Source organism: Marmota monax, unplaced genomic scaffold (genome assembly GCF_021218885.2).
Source record: "Marmota monax isolate L192 unplaced genomic scaffold, Marmota_monax_Labrador192_F-V1.1 WCK01_AAM20220418_F8-fsc00061, whole genome shotgun sequence".
Lineage (NCBI taxonomy): Eukaryota > Metazoa > Chordata > Mammalia > Rodentia > Sciuridae > Marmota > Marmota monax.
Genome location: NW_026695230.1, coordinates 12,625,852 through 12,641,458, shown reverse-complemented (window position 1 = coordinate 12,641,458; position 15,607 = coordinate 12,625,852). Strand labels below are relative to the sequence as shown.

Sequence of the window (15,607 nt, the reverse complement as noted above, 5' to 3'; positions counted from 1 at the left end):
TTTTGGCAAGGCCTGCTCCCCATACCTCCTTCCCTGAGTTATCCCCCCATGGTTAGAGGTGAGGAAGGGCTGGGGCTGGCAGGAGAGGTGGCACTGTTACAGTTGCCACTTGCTGGACTGCATCACACAGCTTAGGAAGGAGCAGGCAGGCAGTGAGGCCAAAGGCCGGGATGCTATCCATTATGTTATCAAACAGTGAGGAGACCTGTTCAGCTACTCAGACACACACTTCATTTTCTGGCCTGTCCAGGTCCAGAGTGGACACCGGACACCTTGGCCAAGGTGAAAGGTGCACGGTTCTGAGCAGGCCTGACTCACGTTTCCTTATTGCTGGGATGTTCACAGAGCCAACGTCCTGGAAGGCGGGGATCCAACCTTCCCGCAGCTCACAGCGTCCCCTCACAGCATGGACAGCATGCTGCCCTCTGGAGAAGGTAACTATGTACTGCCAGGGCATTGGGGTTTCCTGTGAGAAGCTGCTTGTGGTCATATATCTTCCCTACAAGTACTCAAGGTCCCCTGCTGTCACTTCTGTGGAACCAGGGAGGCCTTGAGGGGATGAGGTGCTGATTTCCCTCAGTACTAAGGACGTTGTCATCTCACTTTCTGTGTTGATCCTGGAATACTGGGAACTCATTGTTGCACTTCCTAAGGCTACCTGGACCCTGGAAACCTTTGAAACGGCAAACTCCTTGCTCTTCTTGTGCTTTCCTCCTGTTTTGTTGCCCAGTGGCGGTGGTGTGAAGTGCTCTTTGGTAACTGTCACTGGTTCCTGTGGTTGGGAAGAAGGTGTCTATTGGTACTGGGGTGTTGTCATACCCAGTGGGTCCTCCCTCAGGGCTCAGCCTTTGCACCTGCTCTCCACGCTGGACTTGCCCTTCCTGGGACCATTCTGCTTGCATAGCTTCCTACCACCCCACTGACAACTCCCACCCACAGCTCTGGCCCCAGTTTTTTCCCTGAAATTCACTCTCTCTCTCCAACTGGCTCCCAGACAAATCTACTCAGAGTTGCTGAGGCAGCTGAATTCAGAATATCCTGAACTGATTCTCTGCACTCCCCGCAAAGGTTGTTTAAGCCAGAACCCTGAGTCTTGCCTCTTCCCCTTGGTATCCAAACAATGAAGTTCTGTCCTTTTTTTCACCTCATCTGCTGCCTGGTTTACTGCCAATAACTTCCTAACTCCAACTTCACTGTCCCCATACCTCATCCTCCACTCTACAGTCACATGCAGAGTAACAGCATTTTTGATCAACATCAGACCACATATACAACAGTGGTCCCATAAGATCATAATGGAAGTGAAAAATTCTAATCACCTAGTGATGTCATGACCATTGTAAGGTCTAGAGCAACACATTACTCACAACCCTGTTTGGATACACAAATTCCACTGTGTTAGAATTGCCTACAGTATTCAGCAGGGACATGCTGTACAGGTGTGTGGCCTAGCAGGAACAGCCTGTATATGCCATGTAGCTTCAGCTTTTGGTAGACTAGTCTAGGTTTTGTGTAAGTCTGGACATTGACAAAACTGCCTCAAGATGCATTTCTCAGAATGTATCCCTGTTGTTAAGCAACACCTAACTCTAGTTCACCCTCTGTATGGTAGACTTATAATACTCCAAATATAACTTTTGTGCCTTTTTTGTGAAAGCCCACTGGTACTCCTATGGACACTGTCCACATTCATCAGTACAGCCTCGAGGCCTCTTGTGATCCGAGTATCTGCTGGACCAGTTTCACCTCACACCCTTGTTGTCATCCATGAGTCCTTGGAGTAGACTCCAAAATTCTGTCCTGCCTCAGGGTGCCTGCACATGCTGCTATGCCAGGAATAACTTCCCCTCCTCACTTTTCCGCCAAGCTAACTTACAGAAGATTCAGCTCAGAGCTAGCCTCTTCTGGAAAGCTCCACATGGCCTGGTTGGATTGGGTACCTCCCTCATGCTTACTTGCCAGTGAACACACTGTGCTCTAGTTCCATTAGACTGTGAACTCCTTGAGGGTGGGGATGCTGTCTTATCTCTGCAAACCTGGCACAAAGCATAGTGGTATTTGGTAAACATTGGGCACATGAAGAGAATAAGCTACTTCATATCAACCCTTAGTCCTCTGGTCCTGGATGGAAGTTGAAGCCTTCCTTGCTAAAGTACCTACTCCTGACAAAGCACCACCCTGATATTGAACTTTGAGTGCATCATGGGATGAACTGATTTTCATTTAATACATAGTGGTACTTCTTCCTCAGTTTTCCCCTTTCCCACTCTCAGATTCCTTTGTTGTAGGTGGCCCAAAGAGGACTCATCCTACTGTTCCAGGGATTCCAGGGGGAACCAGGGCTGGGGCAGGAAAAATAGGTCGCATGATTGCTGAGGAAATCATGGAAATCCACAGGCAAGTAAACACTGTCGGGTTGCTCCCCCAAACAAGTGGTTTTCAACCCAGGGAATCTCCCCCACAAGGAATGTCTTATAATGTCTAAAGACATTTTTGGTTGTCATAATTGGGTGGGAAGTTACTGCTAAATATCCTATAGTACACAGGCTATTTCCCCCAATGACTGACCCTCAATGAAAATGAATCCAGTCCAAAATATCAATAGTGCCAAGATTTAGAAATCTTGGTATTTCTTAGAAATAAAGAAGCTAAACCCAAACAGGACAGAACCCAAGGGGATTAAAAAAAATTGTACATGTTGATGGACCTTTATTCATTTATTTATATGTAGTGCTCAGAATCAAACCCAGTGCCTCACACATCCTAGGCAAGCGCTCTACCACTGAGCCACAACCCCAGCTCCCCAAAAGGGATTCTTGAGGAGGCTCCATTTCTAATACTTTGATATGACTCAAGGAACTTCCTAATAAGGATGACATACATTAATAAGACAGAAGCAGAGCTGTGCACTGGCAGAGTGAGCTGGGCTGCAATAAAACATCCATTTCTTCAAGCTACCTGGGGGGTAAGCCAGAACCTTGACTCTTAACAGCTCCCCATGACATCCAGACACAAATCTGCTTGGTCAAACAGATCAGCTAGTGATCAAGTGATCTAGTGATCAAGAAGTCTCTTAGTGGAGACTTCCTATCTATAAGAATGAAGAGCTTGGAAGCAGACCACTACGGGTTGTGTCCTGGGTCTGCCTCTCTACCTGGCTGAGCTTAGGGGAGTCACCAGTGCCAGGGGAGTCACACCTGGCATCTGTTGACTTAAACCATAAAAGGAAGGCACAGTCTGTCTCCCGCGAATTGCTTTAGTATTGTGAAGGAACTCAGCAGTCTCTGGGACACAGCCTGACATATAGTAAGTGCACTACAACTGTGAATTAAATCTGTCTTTAAAGGCAGATAAACAGTTCCTGTTAAGTCCATCTGATCTGGGGAGTCAAGAGGGTGGTAACCAGATAGTTAGGAATGTAAGCTTAATGGAACATCATCATAGGAAAAAGGGGGAAAAGATTAATATTTCTGTTGCCACTGGATTCTCTTAGACTGGTCTGGTTTTCCTGTTGACCATAGAGGGGCTCTATCCTTGTGGGTAGCTCAGTTCTATTCCAGCCTCACAGAATTGGTGGATTTGGTTTCCTGCTTCAGGAAGGAATGAATGGGTAGTATGCATTATAATCGGGTTCAGACCAGTTACTACACATTCTATGCTTTGTGTGAGACTATTTAAAAATAGTATCAGAATCCTTAACCTCAAGGACCTTTGAGGTTAATCTTTGAGAAGTCTATTTTCTTTATAACAGGAAAAGCAGAGAATGCAAGGGCTGAAGCAATCAAGGGAGGAAAGGTCTGAACAAGGTCTTAGTCTGGTTTTGCCATGAGGGTGGGTATTCCCTCTAGAAAACCATGCACACTCCTGAGTGGGTGTATGAGTAGCAGGTTCAGGGTCAAGGACCAGGCAACCTAACTGGGCAGCCGTTGTGTAGGAGGAGCCACAGATTATGAAGAGAGACTGTTAAGAACCCTAAGAAATAATGCCAAGAAGTTTTGTGGGGAAAAAAAAAACAATGGGAGACCCCACTCACCATTGGATGCTGATCAGGTGTCCAAAGTGTTGTGGAAGTACCCCTAGAATAGGGAGAGATGAAGGTGGGTATGTCTGTGAACCTAAGGATGAGGCCTCCCCTACAAAGATGATGCAGTCAATAAAGAAATCAACACTCTAAGGACTTGAAGCTGAAGGTGAAATAAGAAATAGTGAAAAGGCAATTCTAAGATGGGGAACCTGGAAAAATAGTGGTTTCATAGTCATAAGCAGGCAAAGTTGTGAGACACCCAGCAATTTTTCCGTTAGTAATTAGTAGCCTTCTGTGTGTGCTGAGAGAACATATGCAGTTGTATCCTGCCTTCTAATCCAGGAGAGAAAGAAAACTTGTCACAAATCTAGAGAAGTAGGCAGTGCAGGCCAAGAGCCACAAGACTTCTGGCAGTAGAGAGTGGTCCTTATGTGACCCAAAAGCTGCATCTATCCAAGGATGAATTGAGAGCCTGGTGGTGGTAACACAGCTGCCACGACATTTCCTACTCTCCAGCTCTAGGGTCAAGCCCTGGCTCCCTTTCGTGAGGTCCTTCAGCCTGACAAGTTTATGTAGATTTATAGTTGTAAGTCTTTCCTTCTGTAATAAACCTGCTCTGATGAGATATTCCGAGAAAGGCCCTTATCTACTTTCCCTAACCTGCTGCTTTAGGGGCTGCTGTTACTATTTCTACTACTGGGTTACTTTCTAGGTATGGCTGAGCAATCCTGGTACCTTCCATTTCCTAAGCACATGCACTAGCTAAACAATATTTATAGGAAAGAGAGTAAATCATTTGTTATGGATTCCCATTCATAATATCAAAGTGGGAAGTTAAACTTCTAAGATCTTCAACCCATCTGGATTCTGTGAGGAAATAAAACGGGCCACTTACTAGAAACTCACCAACCTGAATCCAAGGGCTTTGTCACTGAGATCCTTGATTTTGGAGTCTCCCTTCTGAATCAGGTGCCTGCAGAACAAATCCAGTTCATCACCTGTGTTTGTAAATAAAGTTTTATTGGAATATAGCTGTGCTCATTTATATATTGTCTGAGGCTTTCAAGTCACAATGGCAGAGTAGCATGACAGACCATGTGGCCCACAGATCCTAAAAGTTACTCTTTGGCTCTTACAGAAAAAGTTTGCCAATCTCTAGTCTATATCCTCATCTTCCTTCTCACCCTTACCCACTGAAAAAACACTCCTCCTCTGGAAAGAGAAAAGGAAATGTAACTCAACTCTTCTCTGACAGGATAAGAGGGTCATCACCTTCCAGCTGTGGCTCCAGCCCATTGAACATTACAAGTACGCCTCCCCCTGATGCCTCCTCTCCAGGAGGCAAGAAGGTAAGGTTGGGCTACAGGGCCTCCTGTGCAAGTTCTGAAATGTTGGGGTGAAAGTGTAGAATCGCAGTTGATTACTGAAGCAAGTTTAACTGTTCCCCCCACCCCCACCCAGGAAGTGCATGCATCTGTGTAGCTGGCTTCAAAGCAGGCTGGTGGAGCTAAGGAGGCTTGCTGGTATCCTCCAAGGCTTTACTCTATGTGAATACGGGAATGCAGAAAGAACATTCTAAGGAAAGAGGGGTTTTCAGTCCATTTTGCTGAGAGGACAATTCAAAAATTTCCATGAGGAAAGAAGGATCAGTAAGTAGCTCAGATAGGAAAGTATCTCATTGTCTTCCAGGAGTTTTCAAAAGAGAAAACAGCACTAGCATCTAGGGCAGTGACTGGAAACAGCAGCAGCAACACTTTGGAAATCAAACCAGGGTTTATAGCTGCAGCATACTTGGGGATCTGCCACCTAGGTTTCCTGTGATGTGACAGCATTGGGCATAGATAGTTTATCGGTCACCAATGCTCATAAAAAGCTGGCTTTGAAGTCAGCACTATGAAGAGGTTTGGAAACCACTCATCTGTTTTCATTGTTGCCAGAGAATTTACAAACCAGGGCCATATTGTTAAGTCATAAATCTATTCATAGTGCCCTATGTCCATATAGGTTATCCTGGAGGCCAGCATCTTTGGACATAAAGTCTTATTTCCCCATTTCACTACTACATCACGAGTTTACTTAGGTAGAACCTATATGTAAATTAAATATGAAAAGCAAGGCAGGGGTTTTTACAACTGGGCTCCTCAGAGGCTCAGGATACTACCAAGTGGGATCAGTGTGGAGGTAGATGGTAAGGAGAAAGAGCAAGGGCAGGACTCCTGCATCTACCAGGACAGCTTTACTTCTATTTTAATGTGAACCTTATGCAAGAATATACATTTGAAAAGGAATTTCACTCTCATCCTAGGGTTGAAAGTCAATAAATGAGTAAAAGCATCGTTAAAGTATACCAGGGTTTGAAGCCTGGATTTGCCACATGCTAGTTGCAACCTTATACAACTTTTTAGCTTTAATTTTCTTTGTAACGGACTATTATTGATTAGAATATTTAGCATTTTTGTACATGAAGTTCTGTTATGAGAAAATATATGCAAAAGTGCCTGGTCCTTGGGAATGACTCAGAAAATATCATCAATAAATGAAGTCCCACCTATTGTTTGCCAGTTGAACTCTTAGAACTATTCTCCTATTGTTCCCCTAGTCCTTCTCCGTATCTCCTTAGAGTGGTCTCATGGTCCCTGCTTCTCAATTCAGCTTCTCAGCCCTTGACTCTTAGAATGACCAAGGATTCTACTACTTGTATTTGAAAGCTTATCATTCTAGTATATGCTTAAATATTACTCAGAGAACTTTTCACTCTCTCATCCTATCCTCACAACTTTACAGATGACAAAACTCAGGATCTATGGCATTTATTTAATAAGTAGGGCCGCAAACTACAATTCAGGTTTTGTCACTTTTGGTTCTTTTCACAAACTACCAGTAATCCAAAGCTGTATTTTGTACCATAAAGCCCAAAGCACTCTTCAGGCATTTATAAAAATTTCCCCTTGTCTTTGGGCTTATAAAAATGGGTCTGGGAGAAGAAATTTTGAATGTTTTCTCTTGAGATGAGTCCTCAGCAGTAGGACCTGGAAGAAAAGCAGCTTAAACAAGATGGAAGTAAAAAATGACAGCAGCATTAAATGGTGCAGCAGATCCAGAAAAGTAAAAGTGGCCCTTCCTAGCCACTTTCAAGGGACTGTAGGGCCAAAGTGATTTCCATAATAATGCTAAAACATTACCCTTTTTTCCTGCATTGTATTCATATGTACACTATAGTGCCAAAGTGATGCTGAGTGAAGCTGCTGGTGCTTTTGCAAAGAGCAGAGCAGTGGCTCCTAACTACAGTAGAAGTCCTTGTATTCTTCACCATCAAACACTTCTAATAATAATTTAAAGCCAGTTTCATTTAAGAAAGTCCTTTAATAAGGCAGTACTCAGAGAAATGGAAAACCATTACTTTAGAGCACTTGTGCTACATACTGAGTGTGACAGTTGTCTCAAGAAAAAGACTTGTGGAATTAAGTTGTGAACTAAACTAGCTGTTTGTTTCACAGGACACCAGTTCTACTCCAGCAGACTCTGGTTATGTGGACTTTAGTATTTAGCGCACATTTTTCAATTCAAGAAAAACAGCTAACAGTATTTATTGCTACTGATAAAATTCGAGCTTTCAAACAAAAACTGGAATGTTAGCATGTATCTGCTACTTTGATACAACAACTTCATAATTTATGGGATGGTGTTAACAATGGTAATGTTTTCATTTTGTGTGATGAAATGTGTCAACATTAGGAAGATCTACGTAACTGTAAACCACTATCCTATAAACGACCAATGCACGCTATTTCAAAATTATTCAAGATAAGTGCCCAGATGCATCAGTGGACCTTAACATAACTGAGTACAAAAAACTGATAATGTTTCAGATTCCATAGTGCAACTATAATGTTTAAAAAACTTATACTTTATGCCAAGTGTTGCTGTAATTTCAAAGAACACCACAAGTACCTGAAATCCCTTTTTCAATTATCTGGTGAGAGGCTGGACTTCCTTCATATATTTCAATCAAATAACATTTACAAATAGACTGAATGGAGAAGCAGATATGAAAATCCAATTAAAATCTCAAGTCAGTCATTAGATTTGCAAAAATGAAAAATAATGACATTCTTTTTCACTGATTATTTTGGAAAAGTCATTTTTCATTAAATTGATAGTAATTATTCATGTAATGGGTTTGCCATATTTAAAAATGTTAGTCTTAAAATTGCAAATATAGTAAATATTGGTAAATACAGCCGACAGAAGCAAAACTTCTTTGGAGTCCTCAATAAATTTTATGAGTATAAAGGTGCTGTGTGTGGTGGTGCACGGCTATAATCCCAGTCACTCTGGAGGAAGAGCTTAAAAATTTGAGGCAAAAAAAAAAAAAAAAAAAAAAATTTGAGGCCAGCCTGGGCAATGTAGGGAGACCCTGTCTCAAAATAAAATTTAAAAGGGGATGGGGGGTAGCTCAGTGCTTGCTAGTATGTGCAAGGTCATGAGTTCATCCCTAGTAAGGGGGGGGGGGGAATAAAAAGAGCATGGTAAAGTGGTCCCTAGGCCAAAAGTTGAACTGTGGCAATAGCTGTAATACCCCCTTCTGGCAAGGCCTGAAGTCACTGCTTCTCCTGAAATCCAGCAGCTAACAAATTGTTCCCTCACTCCTGTCCAAATAATTCTCATGGAGAAAGAGCTGGGAGGGGAGAGGGATTTTGAGACAGAATTAGGAGTTCTACTATTGGGGAGCAGTATAGTGTTCCTCAGTGGCCTATCTTAAGAACATAAACCAGAAGTTACTGGAGTTGGCACTTATAGTATACTGGATGATCAAAGGATTACTTCTAGTATTTTGTTGTTCATTTGTGACTCTTTAGAGCTGTTTCTTCACAGCTTGTTAATAACCCCTATTATTTTTTCTTCAGTAACACTTGTTCCCCTTACAGGGGAACTATACTGCTGGGCTCACTGATGTTTAGGCCTTGGCCTTAAAGTAGTATTGTGGATAGCATGATCCTTGATAGTTGGGATTTTGTTCAGCTTAAGTCACCTGTGGGAGCTGAATCAAATGCAGATCAAAGAATACTGTGAGGTAGAGCTTTTTTCTCACTAGGACTATTCCTCATAGTTCCTTGTTTGAAATCAGTTTCCAGCAGGAAACTGAACCAATTGGAAGCTCTCTCCCCTCACCTGCCTTCATCTTTCCAACACGTTTCATTTTCTTAATGATATCAACACATGATACTTACTGAAATTTTAAGATTATTAAATAAATTTAAGATAAACTTGAGATTGGAAAATCTCACCCTGTCCCCCCCCCCCCACCCTTATGTTTGTAGATTTTAAACGGAGGGACTCCAGACATTCCTTCCAGTGGCCTACTGCCAGGGCAGGCTCAAGAGAACCCAGGTTATCCATATTCTGATAGTTCTTCTATTCTTGGTAAGTGGCATTATTATTCATTTCTATTGCAATGAGCTTGCAATACACCTGACATAATGTTTTAAGAACTGATTGTACAAGACAAGCTAGTTCTAGATACATTGGACAGGAACAAAATAAATATTTAAAATTTGTTTAAAATAGTTCAAAGTGGACTTTAATGATTATATTTTGGTGGGGATCTATATATGTCTGCAACAGCCTAGACATATTTTTTTTCTCATATGTGGGGCACAATCTTCAGAGGAAGAGGTTCAGAGGTAAAGCCTTAAAGAGTGATCAATAAGAACCAGGGTGATAAGTCATTAAGTGATAACAATTATTTCTCCCATTGCATCCTCTTCTTGATATCTCTTTTTCTACGTTCTCCTTTCCTATTTGCTATTCAGTCTGTAACTTTCCCTTCTCCCCTTAAATAGTTATCAGAATATTAAAATGAGGTGAACGCAAACATCATTTATGTAATTTTAAGCACTTTGCTCTCATTTCTAAAAAAGTTGGTCCTTTCCTCTGATAAACAGCAAAGTTGAATAAATGTATGAATGTATATATGCTTATGGCAATAGAGCCCCAAAGCAGCCTCTCTCACCTTACTTTTAAATATAATTTTCTAATTAAATGTTGCTTAGAAATTGCTTACTAAGTCTAAAAACACTTTGGAATTTATAAAGTCACTGACTAGTCTTTATCTCCACAGGTGAAAACCCCCACATAGGCATAGACATGATAGACAACGACCAAGGATCAAGTAGTCCCAGTAATGATGAAGCAGCAATGGCTGTCATCATGAGCCTGTTGGAAGCAGATGCTGGGCTGGGTGGCCCTGTTGACTTTAGCGACTTGCCATGGCCGCTGTAAACACTACGTGTTGCTTTGGCAACAGCTACAGTATCAAAGTGCATTACTGGTGGAGTTTTACAGTCTGTGAAGCTTACTGGATAGGGAGAGAACAGCTTTTATGTACTGATCTCATAAAAGCCATCTCAGAGCCATTGATACAAGTCAATCTTACTATGTGTAACTTCAGACAAAGTGGAACTAAGCCTGCTCCAGTGTTTCCTCATCATTGATTATTGGGCTAGCTGTGGATAGCTTGCATTAATTGTATATTTTGGATTCTGTTTGTGTTGAATTTTTTAATCATTGTGCACAGAAGCATCATTGGTAGCTTTTATATGCAAATGGTCATTTCAGATGTATGGTGTTTTTACACTACAAAGAAGTCCCCCATGTGGATATTTCTTATACTAATTGTATCATAAAGCTGTTTATTCTTCCTTGTAAGAATCCTTTACTATAAATATGGGTTAAAGTATAATGTATTAGACAGTTAAATATTTTTAATAAATGTTTCCCTTGTTCTATAAATACTGTTCCCACTTCAAATATTAAGAAAAAAAATTCCTACATGCTGCAGGTCTGTATCATTAATTCCAATAGTGGATATTTAAAAACTATCCATGCCAGTAACATTTGCAATGCCTTTCTGATCTTCATAACAACTCTGGGACTTACACAATTCCCCCTTGCTACTAGCTTAGATGTATTATGAAAATAATTTCCAAACTGTGGCCATTTCTATTTAGTGAGAACAAAAGTGTTACTGCTTACACACATATCAAATCCTCTGTCTGAATTTCAGGATCACATGTAAACAAACTGGCTTCTCCACTGCTGCCCCTACTTGCAGTAATATGGCTTCAAACATTTAAGTGATTCCAGAACCAAACCACCTAAATAGTTCTGATTCCTTCTTGAATTAGACCACCAAATACTTAAAAGAGCATTTGCATGAATAATTTGCTAAACAGAGCAGCACAGCATAAAGGAAAAAGCATTTAACTAGTATCAGAAACTGGCTCTGAAATCCAGTTACCACACACCTTACTAAGTCATCCACCTTTCATACCAGGTTGGATGAGAAAATGCTCTCTTTAGTTCTGAAAAGATTTATAGTATATTTTATAATTAGTAGGAAATTTAAGTACCTCATCACACATATACCAAATTGAATTCCTTGTGCTACTATTTGATTTCTAGTTGTACTTACAGCAATAAGACAGACAAACATGAATTATGAGACTAAAAATCTGGTCAAGGTGTTTATAAATTTGGTCAGAAACATTAAAACAATGGAATTTTATTTTGATGAAAAACTTGAGTTTACAATCATTTAGTAAATGAAGAGCAAACACTTCATTTTCCTATCCCATAACTCTTAAGAAAAGAAAGCATTAGTAAATAAATATCTGTGAACAGATTAAGGGTAAGGCAGACCGGATAATAAACCACCTCTGATGTTCACACTCCCTGCATGTGACTCACTCTAAACAGGTGAAATGGCACTGGAGGTAAGTGAACTGATAAGATATGAGCATTGAATCTCATCCTAATCATTCAAATAAGCCCAAGACAAATACTTTTTAGCTCATCCAGGGCAACAAACTATACACATTTTACTGAAGGAATACTCTGACAGAAGCATTTATTTACGTTACACTGTGCATCGTAACTATAAAATGGCTTGAACAGTTCCATTTAACCACCATTTATAAAGTGCAACCATATAATATTCTGCATTTTATCTGGGGTGTGATGAACATCAATCTAGACTGAAAGTACCCCAGCTGCCAATTTCCACCACTTCTGAAAAGATCTAGATGTGTGAAAAAGGACTGTCCCCCATACAAAGAACCAATTTCACAAACCTACTGGTAAACAAATACATTTATATAACTGGAACCTCAGGATGCTAGAGTTGTACTCATTTAAAAAACCATTCAGCTACCTTTGGTCTTTAAAAAAGCCTACACTGCAATGTCCTAAAACGTTATGTGCATCTCACAATGAAGAGTAGCCTTGCAGTGCAGAATGAGGAGAGTACAACGTCACTGTGAAGAGTAGCATGCTATGGTTTCAAGGAATATCAGCATCACAGCATTGGATTCTGTGCATCAGGATCGAGGTCATTGTTGCCAGAAGCAGGGTGAATGGGAAGGATATCCAACTCATCCACTTGCGGAGTTGGGTGCATGACAACCAGCTGGTCCTGGGGAATGTCTGCGGCAGCTGCTGCCAAGTTGGTGATAGATTTACTCTTTACACACTGAAAGTCTACATGTCGGCTCTTTCCTTCTTCCTTCTCCCATGACATTCGGATAAAGGGTCTTTGGACATAGTTGTAAATAACTTCTGGGCGGCCCCCAGGTCTTTTCTTTACTTTTTCTTTGTAGGTAGGATAACCTGGAGGAAAGAAAGGTTTTAAAACTGAGGATACACACACACACACACACACACACGCACACGCACGCACGCACATACCCACAATTTCTCATCCAATATAGCCTATGACAGCTTATTTGGCACAGATTCTGAATAAATGGAAATTAAAACAAGGGAAACCAATATTCCATCCATCTAGCCATTTGATTCAACAGCCAGAAACTAAAGTCCTATTGATCTAATTCCCAAAGCTTTCTACCATTCTTTCAGTTAAATCAATAAATCGACCACCAAAAACATTCTTAAAGTGGGACTATGAAGGAGATGGGTCTCTAGTACAATGGTATATAATCTGGAGCAGATCTTGGGCTCTAGCAGTAAATGTCAAGAGTCATATTTCAGACATGTTTTCTGTAAATGTTTACTGTAAATGTCAAGAGTCATATTTCAGACATAATTTCCATTGAAACTGCTCAACTCTGTCACTATGAAGTAAAATCAGCATAAAGAATACACAAATGGTTCCAATAAAACTTAAAAAAATTACAAACAGGTAATGGGCTACATTTGGCCCATGGATTAAAGTCAGACTATAGTTAGAGAGAAAAGAAAAAGAAAGGCCTTATATAGCAGAGTAGTAAATAAAGCTAAAAACCTCCTAAAGATCTGCAGAATGTCTTCTTTGTTTCAGCTTTCATTCTACCATCATCTAAAGCATAGATCAGAAATGTTTCCAACTCCAGTCCCTTGTCCTTGATTCCTCCTGGACTATTAGAAAGTCTTTAAAATAAATTCCAATCTCATTGTATTCACTGTCCTGCACACAGAATCACCTCTCTACACAAATGTAATCACATTGCATCCTTACTTAAAATCTACCTTTGGTTTCCTTATGTTTCAAGGGGAATTCCACACTCCTTAGCATAGTATACAAGGTTTTTACAACCTTATTCCAACCTACTTAATTTCATCCTAGAACTCTCAAATGCACTGGCCATATTAAACTCTACACTTTTCCCTGAATATACTTTGGTGCTTTTACACATAATTTACTGCAGCTGGTTCCCTCTTGGGCCCCCAAGCGCTATACTGCTGATCTACATACCCACCTCTCATATACTTTTTATTGAACAAAGAGAAGATTTTATTCAAGGTTTTATTAGTTTGTTAAATCTTTCATTGTTGTTGATGATGGACCTTTATTTTATTCATTTATTCATATGTGGTGCTCAGAATTAAATCCAGTGCCTCACACATGCAAGGGAAGTGCTCTATTACAAAGCCACCACCCCAGCCCAGTTTGTTAAATCTTACAGAGAACAAATTTCTGCTCCAGAACAAGACTAGGAAACCAGGGCTTCTATATATAGCTGAACTTTCAGTGAGATGAGCCAAGCCTACTTGTGTCTCGCTATTCCTGCTCAGAATGCAGAAGATAGAATAATTCATAATCTCATCTAAGTATAGACTTCATTACTCAGTCTTGAACTTCCTATATTCTAAGATAACTATACTTCAATAATATTACTTTATAGAGTTTTTTTCTTTAAATTTCAGACCCTGTTCAAAGTCTCCATTGAGTACTCTGATGAAAGAAAGCTTTCCTGAGTTCAGGAAAGATTCCTAATGATAGAAGTAAGGCCATATCTAATAGGACTGCTGGATGGAGTAGTAGCCCATGCAGCCCTAAACTGCCTTTAGATTCTACCCTCTGAGGCTCACAGATATTCCATTAAGGGATGGGTGAAACAAACAAAACAAATTCCTAAGATGTGCCTTTCACTAAACTGTAATGTGAAGAGTGACTAGGCAGGGTTATTTATACTTTTCCACCCTCACTCCAGATACTTTAACAATATCCACCAAACCCCAAATCCTGCTTATAATTAAGCAGGTCTTAGATAACCTTGACTATAGCAATATCTGAACATAAATATGAATATGGTTATTATGGAATAAGAACATTTAAAAATATCCTTTCAGCATTATATTCCATTATCCCTTCTTAGGTACTAAAGTTCTACCTTCCCCACGTGTCTCATACACCAATCCAATTTAGCTCCCATGAAAGTCAACACATATAAAATTCTAAAATCAGACTTCTTTTGAGTGAAAGACTTGTCATTAGGAAGGCGGGCAGGTAAATTGGGAGGGTGATAACAAAATAGCTAACTTACAAAGAATCTGCATTTTTTTTCTTTGGTACCAGAAATATCTTATTTCTTCAGATGAAAAAATTAGAGACTTGATGGAAAAATATGGCTGGTAGTCTACACATTAATTTGGGAAAGAAAAGAATGTTTTGGATCTAAAAGCAGTTATGAAAGGAAGCCTGCTTAATTACTGTTTTGGCACAGTAAAGGCCAATTTATCCAAGGTTATAGTACATAGGCAAAAAGAGTTGCACACTGATTTTTTAAAAAATTCAATCTTACATAGTATTTCAAAACCATTCACAGATTCCAAAATCACAGAGGTCTGGATTCAAGTCCCAGCTCTGTTATTTATTTTCAATGATATACCTTTAATAGATTATTTAACCTTTTAAACATCAGTTTCTTCCTTTTAGAAACAAAGATAATGGTTGTGTAACCAAACAGCCTAATTCGAGAGGGGAAAGCTCTACAAAAGAATACCATTCTAACAAACATAAAAGGAACAACAGAATTAGAAAACGATCATTTTGCAATCTCTAATAAAATTACTGATTCAGGCATGAATTATCAAGTAGTATTTAAACCTTTAGATAATAGCAGGGAGCTGAATATTCTTATAGTCTCAAAATAATATCACACCAGGGATCAATTTAATCTTATAATAGAAGGCACAGACTGTCACTTTATTGATCACTTAATAAAGATTTAAAGTATGGCTTTAAATCTAATGTACAGTTTATAGGAATTATAGAAGAGGGAGAAATAAATGGAGGACACCAAA

General features: G+C 40.0%; 2 protein-coding genes across 22 annotated transcripts in view; one reads left to right on the top strand and one right to left on the bottom strand.

Annotated features, from left to right (window-relative positions):
• Positions 1–10,816, top strand: part of Bmal1 (basic helix-loop-helix ARNT like 1) — a 100,437-nt gene extending 89,621 nt beyond the window's left edge. For 14 of the 15 annotated variants that reach the window (XM_046438023.2, XM_046438021.2, XM_046438019.2 and 11 more), the window contains 5 exons: positions 346–434; positions 2,289–2,397; positions 5,280–5,373; positions 9,346–9,448; positions 10,146–10,816. In XM_046438023.2, the coding sequence (XP_046293979.1) occupies positions 346–434; positions 2,289–2,397; positions 5,280–5,373; positions 9,346–9,448; positions 10,146–10,306 (556 nt within the window). In that variant the 3' untranslated portion in view covers positions 10,307–10,816. Of the gene's footprint in view, positions 1–250; positions 435–2,288; positions 2,398–5,279; positions 5,380–9,345; positions 9,449–10,145 lie in introns of those variants that run through there. The other variant, XM_058576965.1, reaches the window with a different exon arrangement.
• Positions 10,817–11,572: 756 nt separating this feature from the next.
• The window catches only part of Btbd10 (BTB domain containing 10), a 58,567-nt gene continuing 54,532 nt past the window's right edge, over positions 11,573–15,607 (bottom strand). For all 7 annotated transcript variants that reach the window (XM_046438030.2, XM_046438033.2, XM_046438032.2 and 4 more), the window contains one exon: positions 11,573–12,691. In XM_046438030.2, coding sequence (XP_046293986.1) covers positions 12,381–12,691 — 311 coding nt within the window. In that variant the 3' untranslated portion in view covers positions 11,573–12,380. The remainder of the gene's footprint in view (positions 12,692–15,607) is intronic.